Source organism: Heloderma suspectum, chromosome 2 (assembly GCF_057233095.1).
Source record: "Heloderma suspectum isolate Gila_16-S chromosome 2, 16-S_ref, whole genome shotgun sequence".
In the NCBI taxonomy this organism is placed as follows: Eukaryota; Metazoa; Chordata; class Lepidosauria; order Squamata; family Helodermatidae; genus Heloderma; species Heloderma suspectum.
The window spans coordinates 370211480-370228539 of record NC_139459.1 but is presented as its reverse complement, the minus strand read 5'-3'; the positions used below and the strand labels follow the sequence as shown (position 1 = coordinate 370228539).

The 17060-nt window shown below is 44.3% G+C and overlaps 1 protein-coding gene across 6 annotated transcripts in view; it reads left to right on the top strand.

Annotated features, from left to right (window-relative positions):
• Positions 1-16825, top strand: part of LOC146356039 (uncharacterized) — a 28276-nt gene extending 11451 nt beyond the window's left edge. For 5 of the 6 annotated variants that reach the window (XM_084831405.1, XM_084831406.1, XM_084831408.1 and 2 more), the window contains exons 3-6: positions 2966-3095; positions 5577-6095; positions 9608-9835; positions 15429-16824. In XM_084831405.1, the coding sequence (XP_084687531.1) occupies positions 2966-3095; positions 5577-6095; positions 9608-9835; positions 15429-16003 (1452 nt within the window). In that variant the 3' untranslated portion in view covers positions 16004-16824. Of the gene's footprint in view, positions 1-2965; positions 3096-5576; positions 6096-9607; positions 9836-15428 lie in introns of all 6 variants that reach the window. The other variant, XM_084831410.1, reaches the window with a different exon arrangement.
• The last annotated feature ends 235 nt before the right edge of the window (positions 16826-17060 follow it).

Genomic DNA, 17060 nt, shown 5'->3' with positions numbered 1-17060 from the left:
GGTGCCTGCTGAAGACTTTGTTTAATTGAAACAAGCCTTCTTCGATTGACCAGCAATAGTTTATTAACATAGGGCATCCCTACACCAGCCTAAAATCCTGCATTTAAAATGGGGCTTTCTGCTTCTGTTTTAAATGCAGGATCATGACTCCCTTTTTCACCCACTTCCTTTCCCGCATCCCCTTTCCCCCTCCTTCTCCCTGTATCTGAGTCTTCCATCATCTGTCATTGATCTCGCTCCTCTTTTTGCTGCTTTTCCTCTTTTCACGGAGGGAACTCAAGTGGAACACCACGGGATCATTTGATAGCTCATTATCTGTGATCTATTTAAAAACAGAACGAAGGGCATTTAATGTGGGAGATGCCTTGGAGGATCACGGCATCATGTAAAGAGCCCACAAACTTCCATAAAGGAGCAATCTCATTCACAGGATAAAAGCTCTGTGTGAAGAAAGCCTCAATCCGATTTTAAATATCTTAATTCTGTATTTTTATTCTTTTTCCTTTATTTTACTGTTCACTGCTCAGGTATCTTGTTAGATATAGAAATAAATAACTTGTGACTTTCCAGATTTTGTTGGACTAACTCCCATCAGTCACAGCCACCATAACCAATGGTGGGGGTTGTTGGGAGTTGCCGTCCAACCACATTTGGAAGACCACAAGTTGCCCATCCCGATCTAGCCCATTTAGGTCCATCTGTGAAAAAAGGCGAATTCCATGTTGGGGATCATTAGGGAAGGGGGTACAAATAAAACTGCTCATATTGTAATGTGCGGCCTATGTTCTTAAGAAAAACAACAACAACAATAAAAGTCAAAATGTAGTAATATATATGTATACCTAGTTAGCATGGTCCAATGGATAGAGTGTTGAGGTTTAATATGTAAGAAATCTGTGTTCAGATTCTACCTATACCACCTCCTAAGTCACATTCTCTCAGTCCCAATCTTGCTTCTGTAAAATGGGAAGTTTTATTTATTAGTTGTTTATTTGTTACATTTATATCCCACCTTTTTTCCTCCTAAGGAATCCAAGGCGGCATACACAATCCTCCTCTCCATTTTATCCTCACAACAACAACCCTGTGAGGTAGGTTGGGCTGAGAGTCTGTGACTGGCCCAAAGTCACCCAGTGAGCTTCCATGGCTGACTGGGGACTAGAACCCAGATCTCCCGACGCCCAGTCTAACACTCTAGCCACTACACCACACTGGTTCATCCTAGTTTTCTAGGATGAGAGATTATCTTTTCCTTTCACTTTGCAAAACAGATTCCACTCCCTCAACCCATGTATATGTTGCCAGCACAGGGATACATTTCCAGCATTCTCACTCTCTAAGCATCTAATGAAGCATGTTCTTGCCTACAAAAATACACAATAAGTGTATTGATATTGAAGATGTCAAGTCTGCTCTTCAGGTATTTCATTTTAGTAATTTAAAGACGGGATGGAAATGTTAGAACAGAATGAAATCATGAAGGCTGGCTTTGAATTTATGGCTGTGATACAGCCATCAAAAACTGTTTTGTGAATATACTTCAGCAGTGTAAAGTGATCTTATACCGTTACTCTGCTATAGTCAAATAGAAAGCAATTCTGACACTAGATCTTATCTGTAATGACAAGCAGCATTAAGACAGGTAGTCAAAATGAAACCTGCAACATTTTCCCAGTTTTTAACAGGCTCATATCGATAAGATTGCATCCCTTCCACTATAGTGTTACAACCTCTCTTTCTGGCTATATCAAAGTAGCTCAAGTGTACATAATGGCTACATATGCTGTACAAACTAAAGGGAGACTGCACTGAAAGCATAATGTTCTGTTAACAAACACACATAAATCTCTTCTCAACATAGCTAAAACAAAATACCCAACCTAATTATTCAAACAGCAAATTTTGTGTTGCTGTAGAACTACTGCAAGAATACCTTGAACAAAAAAGGAGACCATAATTAATAGCTTTCAGATTTCCCATTATTGAGCTTAGTTTTGTTCTTTTAAAATAAAGTATGAACCATATGGTATTATATATCCCAAGAACCCAGTCAGTGCATGTTACAATGCCATATTAATAAAGCAAGTAGCCTGGCTTGAGGCCAGGGAATTTCAAAGAGGAAAATACAAAAATGTCCCTTCTTTCCATTCAGATGGCACTGAAGTGTTAAAAACTAGCACACAAAGAGCTATATAACAAAACATTACGTTCTGTACCGTTCTGGTCAGCGCACTCCAAAAAGGATATTGTAGAGTTAGAAAAGGTGCAGGAAAGGGCAACGGAAATGGTCAGAGGGCTGGAGGAACTCTCCTGTGAGGAAAGGTTACAACTTTGGGGGTGGTTTACCTTAGAAAAATGAGGAGTAACTGGGGATATGATAGAGGTGTATAAAATCAACGCATGATGTGGAGAAAGAAGATAGGAAGATGTTTTTCTCCCTCTCTCACAATACTGGAAGCTGGGGTCATGACAGACAAAAGGAAATACTACTTCACCGGGACACAGTTACACTACAGATTTTGCTGCCACAAGGTGAAATGGGGGCCAATGACTTAGCTTTTAAAAGGAATCCGATAAATTCATAGTGGATGAGATTATCAATGGCTCCTAGTCACGTTGGCTATATATAACCTCCAGTCACTGGGGAACAGCAGCCGGAGGGGGCTATTGCCCTCACGTCCTGTTTGTGGGCTTCCCGGACGTATCTAGTTGGCCAGGGTGGGAGTAGGTAGGCCTTTGGTCTGATCCAGGAGAGCTCTTTTTAGGTTCTTAGCCCAGTTTTCCGACTCAGTCTTAACAGGGTGAGATAGTCCTGTGGAAATGCAAATAATGTAAGCTTTAGCATGGTGAGGATGAGGAGAGCAGAATACAGCCTACGCTCGGGGCAGGAGCAGCCTACGCTTGGATTGTCCACCCTCCTGGCTCTGAGGCACTGGCTTGAGGGGAATTGTCCCTGCTGTTTTAGGTGCTGAGGCCATGCGCGGATGTGGTTTTGGTATCCTCTGAGGCGGAGTGGTCTCCATCAGACTCTGGATCCAGCAGGCACATCGGCAGAGACGCTCAGCTGAAGGATGGTCAGGATCCCACCTCATCAGGTTTGCATTCCCTGAATTTATGTGTGAGGGGCCATAGCTCAGTGGTAGCACACTGGGAGTGTGCGAACGATAACATCGCCCATGCTAATTTAGAAATTTAGTTTAGAATAACTAAATGTAGTTATGCGGAAACGTTTTGCAGCGAGTGACAACTTTTCGCGTGGCACATTTTGTTTTACTAGTGAACGAGCCCGGCTTCACGCAGGTTGGAACAGCCCTTGGTTTGAGGCAGCGAAGCCTTCAAGCGAAGTTCCACAGCTGCCAGAGTTGGACACATGGTGCCTGCCACGTCTGAGGGGAGCCACGCCCACTGGCACCCCTAGGCGTGGCCCCTATAGCCCCCTGAGGGGAGGGGTCTGTCCAGTCCATTCCCCTGAGGGGGGTCTGACTATTTTACATTGTTTTAGATATGTGTTGTTGTGTGAGCTATTTGCTCTATGTCATTACGTGAATGGTTTTATACTTTATACAATGCTTTTTAACAGTTTTTTAATTTTGTGAACTGCCCGGAGAGCTTCGGCTATGGGGCGGTATAGAAATATAATAAATGAAAAATGGCATGAAATATAACTGTTCCCTTGGCCTGCTCATCTTCCCTGGCTTCAGACTGTATTGACTGCAAAGCTATGTGTTGGTTAGGGAAGTCTGCCTCTACGGACTGAAGGTGGTACTTCAAGCTTCAAACACACGGACACGTTTACATTAATTAAATTTAATTAATGTATTGTAAAAACCAAATATCCCCAAGGTGCATATCTCTAGAGTCCCTCTGGTATGTATGCTGACTTCCAGGTGTCTAGGTTTCATGATCTTGGAGCAATGGCACTGACAGACAGACAGACAGTCGTCCTTTTCATCCCACCCTTCTGAGGAGCTCAGGCCAATGTATATGGCTCCTCCCAAACCCCCAGTTTTATCATCACAACAACCCTGTGAGGCAGGTTAGGCTAAGAGAGATCATGACTGGCTAATGGCTGAGTGGGAATTTGAACGCAGGTCTCTCCGTTCCTCTTCCAGCCACTTCACCACACTGGCTCTCATTGTATTCCATAAAAATAATGGCACGTGTATTCTCTCTCTAGCTTTTGCTTCTGGGTGCCTGTAGCTGATATTAACAGGGGAGACTGTATGAATAGTCTTTGAGTTTTCAGACATGCTTAATTTCCAGCACTAAGTTCTGGCATTTTTTAAAAAATCGTAGCATTTTTTCTCCAGTGTTATATGTGACAGGTATTGCAACAATTTCTATTATACTAGCTCAGCCTTCCCCAACTGGTGCCCTCCAGATGTTGGACTACAAGTCCCATAACCCCTGGTCATTGGCCTTGCTGGCTGGGGCTGATGAGAGTTGGAGTTGCAAACTTCCGGGAGGCACCAGGCTCATTTTATGTATTTATTTCTTATATTTATATCCCACCTTTTTCCTCTTGCCAGGAACCCAAGCTGGCTTACATGATCCTCTTCCTCTCCATTTTTATCCTCACAACAACAACTGTGAGGAAGGTTAGGCTGAGAGTCAGTGACTGGCCCAAAGTTGCCCAGTGAGCTTCATGGCTGAGGGGGGACTAGAACCCGGCTCTCCCGAGTCCCAGTCCAACGCTCTAACCACTACACCGCACCGGCTCTCACACTGGCTTGCCTACCCCTGCTATAAAGAGTTAGTTAAATTCATGATGGACTGGTCTAAGCAGTAGTTATTAACACCTGGGACCTGCAACATAATATTGCCGTGTGAGGTGCTCCTGTTCAGGGTATACTTCTGCAGGTACCTTGAGGTTCCCACAAGCCTGCTGATATCTTCCTCTTGTGTGTGGATGGTGCCGTTTTGGCTCCATAAGGATCCATAGTCAAAGAATGAGTCCACTGTTAATATATAGGATCATGATAATTAAGCTGCTTATTATTTATTTTTTCATTTCATTTCTGACCTGGCCAATTGCCAACGCTCTCTGGGTGGTTTGCAACAATTCAACAAAAGAGTCAAACTTAGACATAAGTCAAACTTACAAAATTACATATACAACATTACGATAAAGCATAGTCTAATTTTTTTTAATGTACAACATTTAAAACAATTTAACAACTAAAAACAATTTCAATAAACAATTTCAATAATAGACGTGTTCAAGTCAGTGACATATGTGCCCCATCATATGCCATTAAATGCCTGGGAGTAGAGGGCAGTCTCAACCTAGCGCCGAAAAGATGACAGGGTCGGTGCCAGGCAGGCCTCAGTGGGGAGCTTATGAGCTTATTCCACAGTTGGGGGGCCACCACTGAAAAGGCTGTCTCCGTGTTTAGATCTTCCATGTTTAGAGGCAGTGTGTCTTTCAGCACAAAATTCTAGTGACAAATAGGGGGTGGGGTGTTGTTGTTTGCCTTCATACCTTGCTGTGGACTAGCCAGAAGCGAAGGCTGTCCACTGTTGGAAACAGGGTGCTAGACGGCATGTCTTTTTACCTGTCTCCTTTTCCTATCCAGGGAAGGCCCGATGCTTGGATATTTTTGAGGTTTCAGCAGGTGAAAGAACAGTGAACGGAAATAAGTCAGGTACTTCTCAGCAAGCAGGTTCCGAGCTGCCAGTGCTGCTTGGGACGTTATTGGGACAATCCGGTTCATTTGAAAGCGGTTGTACGCTGGTGCAGGAGAACCAAATGGAGCCGATGGACAGGTGGGACGAAGCCACCCTCTGCAGTGAAGGCGTATATGAGACTGTGGTCCGCTTGGAAGAACATGGGCACTGGTGCCTTGAATGCGGCGAAAGCTTCCAGGATGCGTCACAACTCCTGCAGCACCAGAGGACAACTCATACGGGCCGCAAGCGTCCTGAGTGCCCGGAATGTGGGAAGACGTTCCGGGATGTCTCGCATGTCCTCCGGCACCAGACAGTCCACACGGGAGAAAAACCGTACGCATGCTCCGAGTGCGGGCAAAGTTTCACCCAGAAACCGGCCCTCAACAGGCATCTGAGAAAACATCTTGAGGACACGGACTACACAGGTATGCACAGAGAGGTGGGGCTCGTCTAGTGCCGAGTGAAATTGCGGGGGCTGTTTTGGCTGATCTTTGGTGGCGGGGGGCTGAATTTCCTGGGTAGGGCAGTGGAACTTACTGACAGTGCCCAGAGCTCTTCCCACCATCTGCGATTTTTCTCCCAGAATCCCTCTTTAGTGTGCTGTTCATTCTTTCATTACAATTTCTTACGGTTTTCATTGTATTTTTAAGTGTACTTTGCTATTAGCCAACTTGCACTTGTTAAGGAAAAGGCAGGATATAAATGTTTAAAATAAAATGTGTCAATTTCAACTCGGAAGGTGGCAACAAGGGAGAGAGCCTTTTCAGGGGTGGCCCCCCAGTTTTGGAATGATCTCCCCACTGAGGCCCACCTGGTGCGAACACTCATCTTTTTGGCACCAGGTTTGACTCCCAGGCATTTAATGGCATTCAATAGGGCATTTATGCCAGCTGTCTTGATCAGTCCTGTATTTTCTTGAAATTATTTTTAGCTGTTTAAATTGTTTTAAAAATTTGTATGTTTAAATTTGTATGCTATATTTTATCTTGTGAATTGTTGTGAACCACCCAGAGATCTTCAGCTATTGGGTGGTGTAGAAAGAAAGAAAGAAAGAAAGAAAGAAAGAAAGATATAGTGTCACTCGTAGGGGCTTTTGGGAAAAGAAAAGGAGCCACCGCCTGGTGGAGCTCTGGGCACTGGTGGTGAGTTTCACACCCCCACCCCAATTTTGACCCCCTGCTCCTGAAAATAGATGGGAGTAGGTTGCCATTTGTTTTGCCTCTCACCCAGGAGGGGGCACCTCTTTTAAGAGGGTGCTTGCAATCTGCAGTTTTCATATGGGGTTGTATTAAGAATAATTTTTGAAAGATTAAATCTGTGCCCTGATTAATTGGGGGCCAACTTTTTTTTAGGCTATCAACATGTTCTAACTGATCAAGGCTGCAAACCTATACCCACTTACTGGGAGTAAGCCCCATTGAGTGGGATATGCTTCTAAGTAGACATGCATCTAGATTTGCATTGTAAGGTTGCAATCTTATCCATACTTTCTTGGGAGTAAGTCTTACTTCTGCATAAAACTGTGTAAGATTGTGCTGTAAAAGCTCTCAGTGAGCTGGTTGTCTACATACAGTTCATTTATGTGTACAGGATCACAGCTCCTGCCTTTAGATAAGGGGTGTAGATAAGCCTCTTTCAGCCCAAGGGATGAATTCCATTTTGGAGAAGCTCTTAGGGGCCGCATTCCAGTGGTGACCAGGGCCAAAAGCAAAAGGGACAGGGCCCAAAATGCCAGCATATTTTACTGCTCTATTCCTGCCAGTAACAAAGCCTCAGGAGAGACATTTCAACCTTTTACAATAGGGAAAAATGCACAAAAGCCAAGAAACAACCAAATGATCAGTGTGTGAAGAAAAGGGGGTGATGCCACAGATAGGGGATGTGACCATCTGGGGAAGCTTGGAGGCTGGATTTGAACTCCAGGGGCTGGATTTGGTTTTTTGATAACGAAGCCTTGTCAGACAGGTTCATGATTATCTCCAAGAGATAATCCAAGAGATAACCGGTTCATGATTATCTCCAAGAGATTTGGAGGCTTGGAGACTTTTTACACGAGGCATTTATTATGCGTTCATGATTCCTCACTCACAGTAGTTTGCAGGTCCTTTACACCAGCTGTCTCCAAAGTGGGGTGCGCAGTCTCCAAAATGGGGTGCATGCACCCCAGCGAGTGTACAAGACAATTCATTGGGGTGTGCAAACAGTCTGATAATTGAGCAGCCTCCTGCTGCCCTGATGAGCTGCCATTGTGTGCAATGATGGTGGCGGTGGCGGCAGCAAAATGGGATGGGAGCCGAGAGGGAAATTCCATGGCACTTCTCTCTCAGCTCCAGTCCTATCCTGCCTCTGCTGCGACCACCAAGAGCAACTGCACCAGTCTCTGCCAGGCACAGCAGAGGAATCCAGCATCGCAGCAGCTGCCATCCTGCTGAAGAAGAGCGGGAAGGAGATCAACCCTTCCCACTCTCATTTGGCAGAATGAAGCCGAGAAGAAAGCGCATGTTACAACAGCTGTGTCAGCCATGACAGCCATTAAAACCAAGTATCGAAATAAACTGAACTTAGAACCAGACCTTCGAATTGCTGTATCACAAAGTGTTAAACCAAGATTTAAAAAAAATAACGAAGCATATTCAGTCACGTTGCTCTCACTAAAAATATTATCTTAATAATATTTTTTTAGTGAGAGCAAAATGGGTTTTTGTACCATTAATAAATAAATAACCATTATTTAAAAAATATTGTTTATTTCATCTCTATCTCATCCTTTTTTAATTTCTATTTGTTGTGTATGCTTTATAATGTACACAATATATTAGTACAGCAGTACATCCATACAATTTATAAATAAATAAATAAACATACATTTTTTAATAATAGGTGCACAATCAAAAAAGTTCAGAGACCACTGCTTTACATGACATTATCATCCTCCAGGGCCTTTTCTGTGCTTTGCAACCATTTTAGTGGGGGATTTTTTTCCTAACGAGGAAATTCTGGTATATCCTGGAATGGTGCCATGAAACTCTTCATGTATTTTGAAATTCCACTATACCACAGCACCACCTAGTGGTTGTGTGATGGAACATATCAAAGGCAAAGAAAGAAACCCCCCGGAAAAAAACACATGTAAAGGAGCCAATCTTTATCCCGCAAAAAATCAGGAAGCAGAAGCCCCCGTGAAGGTGTGGATCAAAAGCCATATGTAGGACAGCCCATCGGCATTAAGTAGACATATCTGAGAGAACAACTTTTCACATTCATCTTGGGGTTTTGTGAGCGAGGCCAGCCCAAGACATTTTGCTACCTGAGGTGGAACAGCAAATGCCTCCCCCCGAGTCAAGGTATATCAGTCAAATTATGTTGGCACTAGAGGCAGAAAATTCCACAAGCAAAATCTCCAGACAGCAAAACGTTGTGTTCTGGCCCTGCTGCTACCCACCAGCTCTTATATTAAAAATAATTTCTTTATTTGCTACACTTATATCCTGCCTTTTCCTCCCAGAAGCCCAAGGCGGCATCCATGAGCCTCCTCCTCTCTGTTTTTTCCTCACAACAATCCTGTGAGGTAGGTTAGTCTGAGTGTCAGTGACTGGCCCAAAGTCATCCAGTGAGCTTCATGGCTGAGTGGGGACTTGAACCCGGATCTCCTGAGTCCCAGTCCAGCACTCTAATCACCACACCATGCTGGCTTTTCCTACAGCTTCCGACTGGCTGTCATTATTAAAAATAAGGAACAATGTCTTTTTTAAAAAATCTGCCATCCATCTAATAAGGGGCATCCTTTCAGTCGTTCAAAATATTTGTTATGTCTTTGCCAATTAACCTAACCGATGAATCGATTAAATGTCTGAGCGCTACTTCCCACCCCCAATCAAATTCAGCACCATGCAAGAGATGTATCCCCTCACAGCACTTCTTGCCTCTGACCAAACAGGTTTTGAAGTGCCTGTTAGACCCCCCAGGATCCATACGGGTGGCCGCAAGCGTCCCGAGTGCCTGGAATGCGGGAAGAGTTTCCGGGATGTTTCGCAAGTCCTTCGACACCAGACAGTCCACACGGGAGAGAGGCCGTACAGCTGCCTGGAGTGCGGGCAAAGCTTCACTCAGAAACCGGCCCTCAATAGACACAAGAGGAAACATCTAGAAGACAAACAGTATGCAGGTATGGGCAGAGCTCAGGGCTCAGGGCTCTTCTCACATCTGCTTTGGCATCTCGCTACCACAAGATGTCGCGATAGCTACCAATTTGGATGGCTTTCAGAGGGGATTGGACAAATTCCTGGAGGAGAAGGCTATCAACAGCTTGTAGTCCTCATGGCTATATGCTGCCTTCAGTATCAGAGGCAGTGTGCCTGTGTACACCAGTTGCTGAGGAACATGGGTGGGAGGGTGCTGTTGCCCTCATCTCCTGCTTCTGGGCTTCCCATTGGGGTATCTGGTTGGCCACTGTGTGAACAGAGGGCTGGACTAGATGGGCTTTGGCCTGATCCAGCAGTGCAGGTGAGGCGCTGTTAATGGAAGGCAGGACTTTCCCTGTGGTGGCACCCCATCTCCGCAAGTCTCTTCTCCAACAGCCTTACCTGGTGCTGAATATGCTGTCTTTTTGGCTCCTGGGCAAAAGCCTTTAAAAAAAAAAATTGTCCTGGGCTTTTAAGGTTTCTATATTTCATTCTGATATATATTATTTTTATCTGGCCATGTTGCTGTTGGTATTTTGTTTATAAAACAGAAATCAAACCTTAATTAGAACATAACATAAAAACAAACCAATTAAAAACACAAAAACAACAATAAAAAATAAGGTTTTTAAAGTGAAAAGGAAGAAACCTCTTGGCCATCTCATAATGTTTATTATTAAGGTAAGTGGCAAACCCCACCGGACCCCTGATGAAAATTTCAGCGAAGTTCTTCTGTCCCTTGACAATTTCTGGGGGCTATTTCATCCCCCACCTGCCCCCTTCCAAAATGGTCAAAGGAGACTCTGCCAAAATTATCAGCTCAGCACTAGTACTGGAAGCTGCTCTAAGAATAATCTTCTTTTACAAAATTGAGCTGTGGGGTAGAAATAGCTAACCAACCAAACTGTAGCTAGAACTGAATTCTGTGTCAAGTTGAACTTGATTTCTACAATCCGCATGCGTTAATTCCCAACAGTGCAGTACAAGCAATAAACAAATGTAAATAATTAAACTTATGTGAGCCCAAAGATATTGCCTGCAGATGAGGTGAGTCCGCTGTGTCTTTATGTGAGGGTGTGATCTGATCTCAGCTCCTTCCCAGCAGCCTCTAGGGTTGGGCAATTGTGCTGTGTGGCTCTGCTTTGTGATTGGTTCATTAAATAATCTGGCCCCATTAACCTGCTCCTACCCCCAGCTTTACAGTCCTGCAGTATATATCAGCTGTCCCCAACTTCGTGCCCCTCAGAGGTTTCAGATTACAACTCCCATAATCTCTGACCATTGGTCATGCTGGCTGGAGCAGATGAGCTTCTCTACTCAAGGCATTTATTGTGCGCTTGTAATTCCTCATGATCCCCTTCATGGATCACTGCCTTGTTGTGGCGAAGGGGCTTGCGTAACTCAGTGAAGCCATAAGCTATGCCTTGCAGGGCCACCCAAGATGGACAGGTCATGGCAGAGAGTTCTGACAAAATGTGGTCCGCTGGAGAAGGAAATGGCAACCCACTCCAGTATTCTTGCCAAGAAAACCCCATGGAACGTATCACAAAGCTAAAAGAGATGACGCCGGAAGATGAGCCCCTCAGGTCAGAAGGTGTCCAATATACTACTGGGGAAGAGCAGAGGGTATTTCCAAGTAGCACCAGAAAGAGTGAAGCGGCTGGGCCAATGCCGAAAGGACACTCAGCTGTGGATGTGTCTGGTGGTGAAGAGAAAATCCGATGGTGTAAAGAACAATATTGTTTAGGAACCTGGAATGTAAGATCAACGAATCAAGGTAAGCTGGAGGTGGTCAAACATGAGATGGCAAGACTGAACATCGACATCTTGGGAATCAGCAAACTAAAATGGACAGGCATGGGCGAATTTAATTCAGGTGACCTTCATATCTACTACTGTGGGCGAGAATCCCTTAGAAGAAACGGAGTAGCACTCATAGTCAACAAAAGGGTGGGAAAAGCAGTACTGGGGTACAATCTCAAAAACAATAGAATGATCTCAGTACGAATCCAAGGCAAACCATTCAGCATCACAGTAATTCAAATCTGTGCCCCAACCACTGAGGCCAAAGAAGCTGAGGTTGATCGGTTCTATGAAGACCTACAATACCTTCTCGAACTAACACCAAAAAAAGATGTCCTCTTCATCATAGGGGATTGGAATGCTAAAGTAGGAAGTCAAGAAATCACCGGGATAACAGGCAGGCATGGCCTTGGTGTACAAAATGAAGCAGGACAAGAGCTAATAGAGTTTTGCCAAGAGAACACGCTGATCATAGCAAACACCCTTTTCCAACAGCACAAGAGACGACTCTACACATGGACATCACCAGATGGTCAATATTGAAATCAGATTGATTATGTCCTTTGCAGCCAAAGATGGAGGAGCTCTATACAGTCAGTAAAAACAAGACCTGGAGCTGACTGTGGCTCAGATCATGAGCTTCTTGTTGCAAAATTTCGGCTTAAATTGAAGAACGTAGGGAAAGCCACTAAACCATTCAGGTATGACCTAAATCATATCCCTTATGAATATACAGTGGATGTGAGGAATAGATTTAAGGCATTAGACCTGATAGACAGAGTGCCTGAGGAACTATGGACAGAGGTCCATAACATTGTTCAGGAGGCAGCAACGAAATCCATCCCAAAGAAAAAGAAATGCAAGAAAGCCAAGTGGCTGTCTGATGAGGCTTTACAAGTAGCTGAGGAAAGAAGGGAAGCGAAAAGCAAGGGAGAAAGGGGAAGATATATCCAACTGAATGCAGAGTTCCAGAGAATAGCAAGGAGAGACAAGAAGGCCTTCTTAAATGAACAATGCAAAGAAATTGAGGAAAACAACAGAATGGGAAAGACTAGAGATCTCTTCAAGAAAATTGGAGATCTCAAGGGAACGTTTTGTGCAAAGATGGGCATGATAAAGGACAAAGAAGGCAGGGACCTCACAGATGCAGATGAGATTAAGAAGAGGTGGCAAGAATACACAGAAGAACTATACAGGAAAGATCTGAATGTCCCTGATAGCCATGAGAGTGCGGTCACTGAACTTGAGCCGGACATCCTAGAGAGTGAAGTCAAGTGGGCCTTAGGAAGCATTAGTAACAACAAAGCTAGCGGAGATGACAGTATTCCAGCCGAGCTATTTAAAATCCTAAAAGATGATGCTGTTAAAGTGCTGCACTCAATATGCCAACAAATTTGGAACACTCAACAGTGGCCACAGGACTGGAAAAGGTCAGTTTACATTCCAATTCCAAAGAAGGGCAACGCCAAAGAGTGTTCAAACTACTGCACAGTTGCGCTCATTTCACATGCCAGCAAGGTTATGCTCAAAATCCTACAAGCTAGGCTTCAGCAGTATGCGAACCAAGAACTACCGGAAGCACAAGCTGGGTTTCGAAGAGGCAGAGGAACTAGAGATCAAATCGCCAACATTCACTGGATCATGGAGAAAGCAAGAGAATTACAGAAAAACATCTATTTCTGCTTCATTGACTACGCTAAAGCCTTTGATTGTGTGGATCACAACAAACTGTGGCAAATTCTTAAAGTGATGGGAGTACCAGACCACCTTACCTGTCTCCTGAGAAACCTGTACGAGGAACAAGAAGCAACAGTAAGAACCAGACATGGAACATCCGATTGTTTCAAAATTGGGAAAGGAGTACGACAAGGCTGCATATTGTCGCCCTGCTTATTTAACTTATATGCAGTTAAGAGAAATGCCGGGTTGGATGAATCAGAGGTCGGAATTAAGATTGCCGGGAGAATTATCAACAACCTCCGATATGCAGATGATATCACCCTAATGGCAGAAAGCGAAGAGGATCTAAAGAGCCTCTTGTTGAGGGTGAAAGAGGAGAGTGCAAAAGCTGGTTTGAAACTCAACATTAAAAAAACTAAGATCATGGCATCTGGCCCCATCACTTCTTGGCATATAGAAGGGGAAGAAATGGAAGCTGTGACAGATTTTATTTTCTTGGGCTCCGAGATCACCGCAGACGGTGACTGCAGCCATGAAATTAAAAGACGCTTGCTCCTTGGGAGGAAAGCTATGGCCAACCTAGACAGCATAGTAAGAAGCAGAGACATCACCTTGCCGACAAAAGTCCGTCTAATCAAAGCTATGGTTTTCCCAGTAGTAATGTATGGCTGTGAGAGCTGGACTATAAGGAAGGCTGAGCGCCGAAGAATTGATGCTTTCGAACTGTGGTGCTGGAGAAGACTCTTATGAGTCCCCTGGACTGCAAGGAGGTCAAATCAGTCCATCCTAAAGGAAATCAACCCTGAGTGCTCATTGGAAGGACAGATACTGAAAAGCTGAAGCTCAAATATTTTTGAGACCCTGATGCTGGGAAAGACTGAAGGCAAAAGGAGAAGGGGACGGCAGAGGATGAGATGGCTAGATAGCATCACCAATGCAATGAATATGAACTTGAGCATGCTCCGGGAGAGAGCGCAGGACAGGAAGGCCTGGCGTGCTATGGTCCATGTCACGAAGAGTCGGACACGACTGAACGACTGAACAACAACAATTCCTCACTCGCAGTAGTTTGCGGGTGCTTTAGACAATGATGTCATTCCCCCAGGGCCTCTCTTGTGCTTTCCAAGCATTTTTGCATGGGTTTTTTAATCGGGGAAAGTGGCGGAATGAAACACTGGTGTAGTTGTGTAATTTTGCTATATCACAGCACCACTTAGAGGTTATGTAGCAGAACTTTTATTTATTTATTTAAAATACTTCTTGGCATCCTTTCAGGGCAGAAGCCCTCCCAAGGTGGCTTTACAGCAATAAAATACATAAGAGCAGTTAAAATATGAAAAGAAACAAAAACATAAACACAATAAAATAGCAATATTTTATAAAATAGCTGGGAAATACAAATAAAAACAGCAATAAAAGCTAACAATAAAACCAGCAACAACAATATCGGCAATAACAGAAGCAGCAGCAGCAATATAGAAAGGCATAGAAGGAAAAAACGGAAAAAGTGTGTAGAGGGTTTGATCTTAATCCCACAAAGAATCCGGAAGCAGCAGCTACGGTAAAGTGGTGGGTTAAAAGCCTCATCTAGAAAAGCCTGACAGGTGCTTTGGTCATGTTGGGGAAGGATGGTATATATGAACAGTGAATGCGTTCTCCAAGAGTGGATCCTTATATAGCCAAAACAGCACCATTCACACACTGAGCAGGCTGTGGGGAATCCCAAGGTTTGCAGAAGTGCCAAAAAATCTTTAGAAAGCAAAGCAAACCAAACCAAAGCAGCCCGATGGGACTGATTTTGCTCTGAGCCCAAGGAATACCGGCTGGCTGTGTTGGGAAGGGGGAAGAGAATGCAGGGGGGATGGAATGAAGTGTCTTGGAAGAGGGCATGGCTGGCTGGCTGGAACCTACAACACTCCATGCTGCAACTTTTTGTTGCAGGACCCACTTGTGTTTCGCAATATGTACCAGATTTTTGTGTTGTGTATTTATGCCCCATCTTTTGGCAGAAAAGCCGGGATATAAATATTTTAATTTCCTTTCCCATGAACAAGGTGCAATTCCTGTTTGGATTCTGTCTCTTTCTTTCCACAGGTGATGGAGAAGTGCACGTGAACCGAGAAAACGGCAGTGTGGAGCTGGGAGTGTTGCAGCACAAGCCATGGGGAACATCCCCAGAGAACATCCCCAGTGCTATTGCCACCCGGTGCACTTTGGAGAACTGGCCAGTGAGGAATCCGCATGGGGAAGCTGTGCTAGGTGTGGTTGGGGGGCTCAGAGCAAGAAAGAATCTGAGCCGCCGGGGGCAAAAGAAGCACTGGTGCTTTATCTGTTTAAAAGGCTTTCGAGATAAGGCGGATTTGGTTAGACATGAGAGAATCCACACAGGAGAAAAACCATACACATGTCTGGACTGTGGAAGGAGGTTCAGTTACACATCGAGTATGTACAAGCACCAGCTGATCCACAGGAGACCAGTTAATCCTCAGGTGAAAGAATCCACAGGTGAGCACTCAATCAGTGGGCAAGATCATATTTCAAACCTAGGTGAAGCTGGAGAAGATGGCAGAGGGGGGTTGAGCAATGGAATAATAGTGAAAGTTGAGGGGCCAGAGGAAAAACCTCACACAGGGCCTATCCTAACTGGAGGAAATGTTACAGAGCGGTGAAGTGGGTGGCATTTGGACTTCTTACACACCAATTAGAAAGAGCCAGCTGAATTGTTGTCTCCGGCTTATTCCCACTATTTCTGTGTACATATATGTAAAGATGTTTTCTTATGATTGACCATAATTATTATATTCCTATTCCTATTAATTATTATTATTATTATTATTGACAATAGCACTGGACTTTGGTGACTTGTGTCGCACATATTATCTCGTTACTCGGTTTAAATAAAAGGCTGAACTACTTTCAGATCACAAATGTGCTTCTTTATAGATACAATTTACTTTATTGCCGCAGTCCAGGCTGCGAGTGCTGTTGGTTATGTAGCCAAAATGGCATCACCGTTACATGACTCAAGTGGGATGTAATGGCAGGCTTGAGGAAACACGAGATTTCTGTCTAAATGTGCATAGGATTGATTGCATCTTTAATGTGTTACACTCCTTGTCCATTCCTGTAAATATACACTTCTCTATACATCACTTGTCTTTCACTGTTGTTGTTCATTCCACAGAAAAAAAACCTAAATTACTGCATCATTTGTTTACTCCTTGTGGTATTTCCATGTTCCAACCACAACGCTGGCACCTCGGTAGCCTTCCAAGTTTTTCACTTATAACCTATCAGGCCTTTCTCCCAGTTGGGCTAACTTGACCTTTATTGTTGCTAAGCTAAAATGTGCCAGGGATGAGGGAATGTTGTTGGACTGCAGCTCCCATCATTCCTCACCATTAGCTAGGCTAGTGAAGGCTGATGGGACTTGCAGTCCAGCAACATCTAGAGCAGGGGTGGAGAACCTGCTTCAGCCCAAGGGCCAAATTCAATTTCCAAGAAGCTCTCCGGAGCTGCGTTCCAGTGGTGGGCGGGGCTAAAGGCAAAAGGGGTGGAGCCAAAAATACAAACAAGGCCAGCATCTTTTAGCTTAAAGCTCTTACTGACGGTCACTAAGCCTTGCGAGAGGCATTTCTTGATGGCCTCCTACCCCACTGCAGTCTCAAAATCATAAAGTGTTGCGGATGCCCTGACACATCATGGATCTGATAATGTGGGCTCTAG